Source organism: Monoraphidium neglectum (assembly GCF_000611645.1).
Source record: "Monoraphidium neglectum strain SAG 48.87 unplaced genomic scaffold scaffold00503, whole genome shotgun sequence".
NCBI lineage: Eukaryota > Viridiplantae > Chlorophyta > Chlorophyceae > Sphaeropleales > Selenastraceae > Monoraphidium > Monoraphidium neglectum.
This window is the reverse complement of record NW_014013125.1, coordinates 15,529-26,280: the sequence shown is the minus strand read 5'-3', so window position 1 is coordinate 26,280 and position 10,752 is coordinate 15,529. Positions and strand designations below refer to the sequence as shown.

Below are 10,752 nucleotides of genomic sequence, written 5' to 3'. Positions count from 1 at the left end.
CTATATGTCCCTGTACAGCGCGGACAAGCAGTACTTTGTGGCTGACGCCACCTCAAAGCTGTACAAGCCTTCCGCCTTCTACGCCGCCAAGCAGCTGGCCATACTGCCCTTTGCGGTCCTCAACGTGCTGGTGGGTGCTGCGTGATCGGCCTGGGGATGTGTGGCATGTGCAATTACGTCCGTGAGTGGGCAGCTCCTTGGATTAGCGTTGTTGTGAACCAGGGAAGGCAGGTGTTATGGTTCCAGCTCAGGGCAGACTCGTTGCGTGCAGATGGCAGTATTAGAAAGTCTTGGATGGGTTAGACTTTTTGCGCACCTGGAGTTCGGCGTGTTGATGTGTTTTGGAATTGCAGGTGCAGGGGTCCCCAAGCAAAGCAGGTGGGTGCCAATCATCACAGTGCAGTCAGCAAGCCCCGTAACCCATCTGCACTTGCCCCTACTCTCTGCGGTCCATCCACTTGGATGGTGGGTAATGTATCCTGGTACGGGCAACGCCGAATTGGCGGTGTCAGCGCCCCCAAACAGAGTGGTTGAATTTTACGCAGGTATTTGTCTAAAATCGCTCGCTACGGCTCCCGTCACTGCTCGCCGACCAGCAAATTAGGCCAGCGTCCCCCCTGCTGCACCCGTGACCTCCTGTTACCTGTGCTCACAAGAGGTGGTGTGCACAGCACCTCTTGCTCACCCTTTCTGCACTCTTCAAACGTGCAGGTCTCCTCCCCCGCAAGGTACATACATGTACATGCTTCCCTGGTGTACCCATCAACTCCCCCCTGCGCAACCCTGTGCTTACTCTCCCTCCATCAACCCCCGCCCAAACGCCGACAGTCCTTCTCCCTGATCCTGTACGGCATGGCGGGGCTGCGCATGGAGGCGGTGGCTGTGGTGTCAAACTGCGCCATCAGCATCCTGCTGTACCTCATCGCAGCCCAGGTGGGCTGGCCAAGACTGCTGGGACCCAGAGTCATTGCTGCATGTGGGCGGCTGCCAGGCCTGCGCACCCAGTGTGCGCCCCAAGCTGCAACCCACAGCTGTCTATGCAGCAGTGCCTCAACAGCCAATTCACGCTTTGTTCCGCCGACGAACTCCATCCTCAGGTGCTGTCGTGCTCAGCCGTCATCACGCCCAACCAGGACATTGCATTCATGGCAAGTGACGACGATGGGAACTGTATCACTGGTGTCGTGGTCAACACTGTCATGAGGGTGCAGCAGGGGTGGGATAAATCACAACAGCGGGTGACAAACGCTTCTGTTGCTGTGCACCTGCAGCACGTGCCCTTCTGATAGAACTGTAGTGTGCCTTATACCCTTTTGGCACTCCTGCAAATGCTTTTGGTCATCAACCCCAGGTGGCCATCGCATGGACGGCTGTCAACCTGCTCATGAGCAAGTGAGAGGGGTGGTTTGATGGAGGGATTGGGTTGGTGAGTGTGAGACAGGTTCGTATCAAGGTGGCGGGTGAATGGGGTGAGGGGCCAAGTAAGGGCGGGGTGTGTGCCCGTGAAGCATCAAAATGGTGACTGACAGATCACAGCGCTGCTCATGGCCCTGAATTAGGTGCAATTCTCCCCATCACGCCCTGTGAAAAACCCCAGTTTCATGGTACGGTTTGTGGACATGTCCCAGGTCTGGCTGAGCCACCTCAGGTGAGCAAGAGTCCAGCAAAGGGAGCACAGAAAGCATGAGTTGCTGTATGATTGAACCTTTGAAACAGCTAGAAAGGGCTCTCAGGTGCATGGTCTCAGCAAATCAAACACAGTTGTTTTTGCGCCTTGGGGCCAAGGGCAACATCAAACATGCCCACACCATGCCCCTCCCCACAGATGGATTTCTGCCATGGCCTACGCCTTTGAGGGATACGCCACAGCAGAGTTCAAGGGTGGCAGCTACAGCTGCGCAGGCGGCCTGCCACTAGACGTCATAGGCTACCTGCCCAGCTTCCTGCCCAACACGACATCCCTGCAGGTTGGAACGGCCCCTCAGCCTCGGGGCGCGTGTCATGACGATGGTGGCGCCAGCCGAATGCAGGTGGCTGTAGGGCATGCTGCATTTGAGGACCTGTTCCCAGCTGCATGCGGCCACTGGTGGTAGCATTGCATGCACATCTTTTAAGGGTCAACCTGCCCAAGCATGCCGCAACCTCATATGTCATCCTCGTCTGGCAGTCTGGCATCGTGACGTCGACCCTCAGGAACCCGGGGGCCGGCTGCGTTGTCAACCTGGGTGCGCAGGAGCCGAGGGCGGGCAGGCTGGGGCCATGGGCATCCTGCAGCGATGCTCTCTGGGCAAACTTGCATGTGCATGACCTCTACTGTTTGCATCGATGGCTCGCTTGATCGCGTCAGCAGGAGTAGAATGCCAAGGACCGCCTGTATCGTCAGCTCAGACCTGACGCATCCGTCCAACCGTCTCGTCGGCACCCCTCCAAACTCAACCTGTCCCCTCCCACTTCTTACCCTGTCATCGTCCCATCCAATGCAAGCCCACATTGTCTAGGATCATGTGCACCCTTGAGAAGCGTGTGCATGGTAGAGCTGCAGTTTAATAACAAAACTTACTCACCCTGCACCCCCTGGCCCCAACAACACTGTCCTCCCTTACTGAAGACCTGGCCACCAACCCCATGAAACCCCCAGGATCCATTCTGGACTACTTCAACCTTTTCAAGCCCATCTGGCTAACGGTGGTGATCCTGGCGGGCTACCTGCTGGTGATGCACGCCCTGACGTTTGGGGCATACCTGCTGGTGGGCCGCAAGGAGCGGCGCTGAAGGCCGAATTGTGGCCGACGGCTCGGGGTGGTGGCAGCAGGATAATCAACGCACCAATCTCGTCTCAGAGGCCCGCCGGCCTTGGGCACTGCAGGGCAGCTGGCAGCTGCCCTGCAGGGAGCGTGGGGACCATGTGGCCCAAAGCGACCATGCCTGCAGTTTGCTGTGAGGCGCTGTTGTGGGCTGCCCAGGGTCCAGCTGGCTGCCGCAGCACGGGATGCTGCTTGCCAGGGACGGGTTGTGGTTGAGTTTGCACTAGCCTCTGGGGCGGGACAGCGCAAAACATGGCAGTGAGCGCCAGCAATTGATCTTGCAGTGTTGGCCGCTCACTGGCAGCTTCAGATTGCTTGGCACGTCGGTATGCTTTCAAGGCATGGCTGGGAAGCAATACGAGTGGTACCATGGCAAAAGGCGTTGCCTGGGCTGCTTAGATTCATCCGATGAGTGTACGCTGGTCGAGTCGGCCAGCGCTTGACCAGCTGCGTTGCACCATTGTTTGCCTAGCGGTTGCCTCTTCCTGCCTGCCAAGCGGTGGTGGCATTTGGGGGGCGCACCCGAATGACAGCCACTCGCTGTTGCACACTGCTACAGCACGCGTCACAGCGACCGAGCCCGATGCTCGCCGTTCACAGGATGGCCTGTTGAGCACTCGCAGGGGTGCACATAATTCCGTGATGCCTGTGTGCTGCACCGGGCACCGTCAGCAGCACATGGGAATGCAGGCGCAAGGCGAGCAGCAGGTGCAGCTTTCACAATGCTGCAGCTGGCCTTTCTGTTGGATCATCGCTCTTGCCAGCACCATTTTGTGCGTACACAGTGTCCTTCCATTGCCTCTCACGTGAGGTTTGTTGCTTGCAAAAGGTGGGATGTTTCCAAGCGCTCCACCAACTGGTTCCGCCTCCACAGCCATATCACACTTGCCAAGTGGCTCTGACCTGATTGTGCAAAATGCACACCGGGCTGCCTCACTAGTCTGCTGAGGGTCAAATTTCAGCAAGGCATGTTTGTTCGCAATCGAAGGTGTCACAAAGTGGTGGGCTGGCATATGATGATCAGCGGCAAACATTTTACCGACAGGCTCGCCTAACATAGTCATTGATTTGAGAGTTTGACCAGTGCCATTTCCTTTATTTTGTCCAAGGTGCTCTTCATTGTCTTGCATGCCGTTAGACTTCATGAGGCCACATCAACAACATCGAGGTGCCTGATCAACTCATCAACCAAAATGGTCATGGATTGACCCAGCATGCATGCAAATTTCACGATCGTCCCCTGATTCAAATGCCTACCTGCACTTGCCTGCTCTGCATTTGCCTTCCAAGCCCAAGACTTTTGCGTCCGGGCCCCCAAAGGAGGTCGACGGCACTGGCTTGTTGCCGCCTGATGCAGGTTCATATTTGCTTCAGCAGCCTGTCGTAAACTGCAGATCATTCTCTGGCTTTGCCTTGTCAACCATACGGCCTCTCGTACCAGCGAACTACACATATAAAAGCACACAGAGCGGCATCAGGCTGTGCCAGCAGCTCCCCTGGTGGGCCTGTGCAGAGGCAAATTGCAAAACAGAGGCCAAGTCGGGGGCAAATTTACACTGGGGTCTGTGGGTAGATCTAAAGCAAGCGCTTGCTGCGCAGGCACACGCGTTGCTCCCACAAGCTCCGCCAGGGCAACACTCGTCACAGCTGTGACACCCCTGCCGGAGCACATCGACAGGTGCTCCTGCCGGTTCACACAGGCATGATTCAGGCCAAGGGTGGAGTGAGGTTTGAGGCAAGCTAGCTCAGCATACACCAGGGGGTGCGGTTTTTGCAGTATGAGGCATGATTCGTTGGGTTGAGAAGCAACGGATGTGGCACTGAGCAGAAAGCACAGGCAACTGGCTGGCGTAACGACGTCAGGGCACCCTGAGCTGTGGTCCCTAAAACACTGGCTGACTAGCGACAAAGGCGACGTGAAAACACCAACGCATAAAATGCCCCTGGGCCGTTTTATCCACAAGAGGCGGAGGGACAAATTTTAATGCATACGCGTCACAGGACGCGTGATGACCGTAGCTGTCTGAGAACTGGCTGTTCTGGGCCTGACTACGGGGCGTCCGCCCGCGGCTACCGGCCCCATCGCAGCACTATCGCGCAGCCGGCGCCGCTGACGTAGGCGCCACGCACGCGCGCAAAAACCGTCGCGGCGGGGTGCGATTGGGCGGAGACGCGGCGGAGGTGGCCGCCCCGGCCCGGGCGCTGGGGACCCGCGGTATGACTGCTGAGCAGGCCACGCGGGGAGGTTGGTGGGCGCCCGGGCGCGGTCATCACGCCCTGACGGCGATCACGCGCACGACGCAGGCGGCGAGCATCACCAGCGACAGGTACCTCTCTAGGCCGGCGTCCGTGAGTGGAAGCAGAGGGCCGCTGCCCAGCAGGGCGGCGCCTGCGGGGTTTGCCAGTGGGTGGGGGCGCTGAAATTTGGGGGCAGCCAGGGGCTGGGGGCAACAACGGGTGTTGGGTGTCAACACAGGCTGGGTTGGGGCAGGAGGAAGTAGGGCTGCCAGGCAAAAGCTCCCCTCCCCACTGGAAAGATGGCAGCGCGCCAGCAGGTACAGATGCTGCGGTGGGCCGGCCCCAGCTGGCCACCGCCCAAACCGGCACGGCGCGCCGCGCCGCCGCCGCGCCCAGCGCGCCTGCCGACCCGACGCCCATCCCCCAGGCTCGGTAGAAGAAAGCGCCGGCAAGCATGAGCGCCAACATGCCTCCCAGCCGCTCGCTGGTGGTCAGGGTGGCCGCATCCCCCACCTAGGGCCGGCGGGGCCGACGAGGGCACAGGCGTGGAGTGGGCACGTGGCGCGGGGCGGAGGGCGTAGGCGGGAGGGGGATGGAAGCCTCGCGCTGGGGTCTGTGCAGTTGGCATGGCGCAGCTCAGGATCTGATGAAGCGCATGCTTTGCGGCCCCCCTTCCCCGAAGCCTGCCGTTACGTCCCGCAGGCATACACAAGCGGCGGGCTGAACAGGACAACCCAAGAGGCACGGGCCACGCGACAGTTGTTGGGGCGGGGAGAAGCCGCACCTCTGCCGACCCTTCATCCACGATCTTGAGGCAGCTGTCCACCGCAGCACGCGCCTCCTGCGGGCGCACGCAGAGCGCACGGCGGGGGGCGGCGCGGGTGCGCGGGGGCCGGGGCAAATGGTGGAAGTCGGGGCGGGCCGGGGAGGGCTGGCCGGTGCCGGAGGCTGCGCCTGCGGGGCTGTCCTAGGTGGTGTGACCGTGGGTTCACGATTTTGGTGTGCCACCTCATCTCAACTGCCGGCATCCTCGTCCTTACCTCTCTCAACGCGGCATGCTCGTGCTATCCCCGCTGCCCTGCAGATTTCAGAACACGCAACACAGCAGCGACCAACAGCCAGAAACATACGGCTGCGAGGCACGGCCGCCGCTGGGACCCACCTTGGCGGTGGGGTCGTGGCTGGCAACTGAGAGGGCCTTGCGCCGCAGCAGCCGCAGGTAGCGGCCGAACCAGGCGTGCACGTCGGCCATGGTGCGGAGCTCATCAAACACGCGCGCTGTCTCGCCGCGGCGCAGCTTCACGGCGCCTGCGGGCGTCAACACGCGTTGGTGGGCGGGGCGCAACGCGTGTCAGGGATGCGCGGGAGGGTGGAGGTGACTGCATGGTGAGCAGGAGCGTGCGTGAAAGGCGGGAAAAGCGTGGCACACTCACACCCACAGCGACACCTGCTGTAAGCCGGAGGGGTAGGAGTTCCAACCAATGACCCTAATCCAACAAGCATGTGCCCCAAACAATGCATGCAGCACGTCCAGCTGTGCCCCATGAAGGCACAGCTGAGCACTGCCCTCATGGGGCCTCACCCTCAAACACGCCGCCATTGTTGTAGCAGAGCGAGAGGGTGCCGGCCGCCATGATCTGGGGGATGGCGCAGAACCTGAACACGTCCGGGTCGCGCAGCTGCTGCAGGAACGCCACGCAGTGCGGCACATGGCGCAGCGCGTCCGTCACCTGGAGTTTGCGATCCCAAAGGGTGGTGGGGAGGGGAGAGAAGCTGAGGCAGGGTGCCGAGGGCGGGTGACGGTGGGCGGGCGGCTTGGTGGGGGTCGCGAAACTGCCTCGTGGGCCCCACGCTGCCCAGCGAGCCGCTCGACTGCTGGCGAGGCCGTCCCAGTCGGCGCCCCTTGCGCCCCTCGCAACAGCTCAACGCCGGCCAGCTCGCTCAAACGCTCCCTGCCTCTTGCAGAGACCTAAACACCCTCCTCGATGCCGCCAATTCCAGCGCACATGCATGCCGACCACCAGCCCAGGCCCGCACCCACCAGGTCGTTCAGGCAGTGTATGGCCGCGGTCCTGTTGGCCGGGTCCTTGAACTCGTCCAGGCTGGAGGCGTAGCGGCCCCAGACCTCCCTGGGCCAGAACATGCGGGGGGCAGGCTCCTCCGTGATGTCCTCCTGGGGTTGGGGTGCGCGTGTTGAGGGTGGTGGCGAGGGATTGGGTGAAGAGCTGGAATCCAAAGTGGTTTGCAAAGCCCCAGGACAGCTATTAGGCGGATCCGGGAGTGGTAGGGTGGAGCAGGGGGGGGGGGGCACGGTACTCGGGTCGGGCGCTGTAGCCGCAACCGCAGCCACCAGGGTCGGCCGGCTCATGCGCCGAGCGGGTGCGCCGAGGCGCGCGCCAGCGGTGCAGGGTGAGGTCTTCTCATGCCCGCGAGGAGCGGCGCCCCCCGCGCCGCCGAGACGCCCCGCCGCGGCCCGGGCCCAGCCTCGCGCGTTTGGCGGGCGGCGCCGGCGTGGCGAGGCGGGCTGCAGGGTGGGCGCCTTGCCTGCGCCCCTTCAAACCATCTTTGCGCACTGGACATCCTCGCCGGCCGTCATCACACTGGCAGCCCGCCCCCCTGTTCACACACAACCTGCAACAACTCCAACACGGGCACCAAGAAGGTACGGCCGAATGCACATTCCCAACCTGTACTCAGGATGGGACCCCAAAGCCGTCCCACCGTCTCCCCATCCCCGCGTCCCACCAGGTAATCGCGGATGATATTGGTCTTCTGCAGGAACAGCCCCATGTGGTTTGACAGGTCCTCGTTCTTCGCAAAGTAGTCAGACTCCAGGCCGCTGGAGGCTGCGGGGCATTGTCGGATCCGAGTGCGTGAGTGGAGTGACGTCGGAGTGATGTCGGACGCATGAGCGGCGAGGGTGGCATGAGGCGGCCGCCACCACACTTGTGGCGCGGCAATGGTCAAGCCAGCAAGCCAGCCTCCATTCTAAGCCAATGAGGGCTGGCACCACAGAACGCCCTGGTCACCTGCTGTTGCTGCCCAACCACCCAGGCTGTCAACCGCAGCCAGTGCTGCCTCAGGCACAGCACCCCTGCCCCACACCACACCCAAACCACACCCCCAACAAGCTTTGCAAGAGATGCCTGACCAGGCCGTCAGCCTCAGGGGAGTTCGCGGCTCGCAATCTGCCAGCCGCCCAACCCCCCACTCACCAAAGAGCTGGCTGAGCCCGATGCCGACAAGCCCCGCCACGTAGTGGCAGTACAAGTCGTACTGCTCCCGAGTCTCGCAGTCCTCGCGCTCAACAAACTCTGCCATGCCCGCCCCCATGCGCCGCGTGATGTCGGCGATGACAGACTGGTCGAGTTGGGGGACGAGGAGACGGGGCGGGCGGGTGCGAACCAGGAGCGTACGGATGGGGTGAGGAAGGAAGGGAGGATGGGAGCGTCCTGGCCCACAACATCTGTGATTCTACCCAACTTCTGACGCAACACTGCTGCATTCCAGATTGGGCACGCGCAGGCTGCGCGCCATCGTGCGTTGCCGGGCGGGCTCCTGGAAGCAATGCAGACCAATCAGCCCTCAAGTCGTGCAAGCCCTGGGCCCCTGCAATCCCTCCCACACCTGGAACCTGGCATCCAGGGAGAGGAAGACGTCCACCACGGTGCCAAACTCCCGCATCAGCCGGACGTAGTGACCGTACCCACACTGCATGTTGAAGCCCGGCTGGTAGATGTACCTGGCCAGGCCAGGGACAGCAGCACGTGGGGATCACGACTTGGTGGGGATGACCGGGCCAATGCAGCGCTTACGCTGCGAGATGGTCACTTGCGCGCCTGCAGAACGCCGGGATGGGCAGCCTTGTCTGCTTGCTCTGCCTGCCTCCCTTGCTGCTTGCTCATTTAACCCCATACAAGCGGACTGCAGGCCGCAACACGACACATGGACCAGGCGGGCAGGCGCGCCCTCCCGGCCCTCACTCGTGGAACTTGAGTAGGTCTGGGATTTTCTTGTCGTTGGGGATGGCCATGTCATCCTCAACGGTGTCCAGGCCGCGCAGTACCAGGTAGAACACGCAGATAGCGTCGCGCAGCGGGTTTGGCAGCTGCTGAATGACAACCGCAAAGCTGCGACAGGTGCGGGGCAGGGTGAGGTGGTTGGTTGAAGTGTGGCAGGGCCCTCGGAGCAAACGATGTGGACGAACTGCAGAGGCGCAACCATGGAAGTGTGGCACACCCAAAGAAATTGAGACATTGCAGCCGCAGCAGCCGCGCCTGGGGGGGCCGCCCACCTGCGCGACACCGTGTTGAGGATGTCGTAACAGAATGCGAGCTTGGGGTCCAATGGCAGCTTGCAAGCCTGCTTGCTGGCATAAAACATCTTCGCCTGCAAGGAACGGGCGGGGCAGCCTTTGTGTGAGCTGGCCGATCGCTTCCGCAGGCTGGGCCCAACGCAGCGCCTGGCGGGGGTTGATCACATACCAGGGGTATAATCTCCTCCGGGTGCGCCAGAAGCTCCCCAAGCTTCCCCATGGTTCTGCGTTGCTCTGTGGCCGCGGCAACGCCTGCAACACCCTGCTAGCGATCTGCCACGGATCAACAAGCGCGAAAGAAAAGTGAATTTAGTTGCATTGATTGAACATCGTGTTTGCTCGACCTCTGATGGTGTGCGCCCAACCTCAACCGCGGCGGGTGGGGCGGGTCGCTCGCAAGCTGCTGGTGCTGGGTCGTCGCCACCGTCGCTGGGCAGCGGGATGCCGGCAAGAGGACGACATGCCGACGGCAGGGTAGGCCGAGAAGTTGGAATTTGTGCAATCACTGCTCACTCATCTTTTTCCATTGAGTACCTTGACGACGTACTTCCCAGTCATTATTCATATTGGTGCAGGGGGGCGGAGGTTGCGCGGCTGTGATCATCATTGGCTCACTCCCAGGCTCACTAGGGAGTACGTTGCCTTGTCTGGACGTCTGTGTCAGCTCAGTGCCAGACTAAGCAGGACGAGCCAACCAGCCGATTGGTAACAAAGCTGCCGCTCAATGTCCAATCAACCTCAAGACATGTTTGGACATGCCCCAAAAAGCCACTGATCAAGCAGCATACGCCTCGATGCTCAGTCTTGAGAGCAAGCGGGTCTTTCTGGAGTTGTGCGGCTCGATGCACAGCAATCATGCGATGGGAGGGGGGTGCACTCTCACTTCCTGTTGCTGGACTGACTGTGCGCTACTTTTCACGCGCATGCTTTGCCATGGGACCAAACACCTAACCCCGTACCCTTGCCATCAAAGAGTGCATTGACAGGTACACTCAAACCGGCACCAACATGAGGCTGAGGACATGTGGGTGGGGTGGTGCTGCAATAGTAGCAGTGCTGCGTTCCTGTGGACTTGCACCATGTGACAATTTGGACTGCTGGCATGCGTGCAGAGACTCTTCTTGCCCGGTTCTGGAGGGCTAGGCGACGAGTGACGGCGGCACAGCAAACCAATGCAGACAAGTCTCGAATGAAGGAGAGATCAAACAATTGATTCTCAGACTGCTCTGACGAACATTTGTGCAGGCCTGCTTTGCTGTTTGGTGCGGGCTGGACACCATTCCCCATCCCAAAAAACCGCCGGGTACTTTACATGAATGTAAGTGTTTGTTGCGACCGTCCCACAACACGAAGCCCCAATGTTACGTCTACGCACTACCATAGTCGCAACATGGG

General features: G+C 61.0%; 2 protein-coding genes across 2 annotated transcripts; one reads left to right on the top strand and one right to left on the bottom strand.

The window, feature by feature from the left end:
• Positions 1–462: 462 nt before the first annotated feature.
• On the top strand, positions 463–2,772 carry MNEG_3838 (hypothetical protein; the record flags this gene model as incomplete). Its single annotated transcript, XM_014047687.1, has 8 exons — positions 463–465; positions 829–933; positions 1,098–1,205; positions 1,352–1,392; positions 1,598–1,648; positions 1,826–1,967; positions 2,168–2,225; positions 2,609–2,772. The coding sequence occupies 8 exons, from the start codon at positions 463–465 to the stop codon at positions 2,770–2,772; spliced, it is 672 nt and encodes a 223-aa protein (XP_013903141.1).
• A 2,302-nt stretch (positions 2,773–5,074) lies between these two features.
• Positions 5,075–9,577, bottom strand: MNEG_3837 (farnesyl-diphosphatefarnesyltransferase; the record flags this gene model as incomplete). Its single annotated transcript, XM_014047686.1, has 12 exons — positions 5,075–5,245; positions 5,406–5,555; positions 5,827–5,883; positions 6,205–6,350; positions 6,625–6,772; positions 7,084–7,215; positions 7,764–7,888; positions 8,258–8,402; positions 8,670–8,784; positions 9,026–9,172; positions 9,337–9,431; positions 9,527–9,577. 12 exons carry the CDS (start codon positions 9,575–9,577, stop codon positions 5,075–5,077), a joined length of 1,482 nt encoding a protein of 493 aa, XP_013903140.1.
• Positions 9,578–10,752: the final 1,175 nt, after the last annotated feature.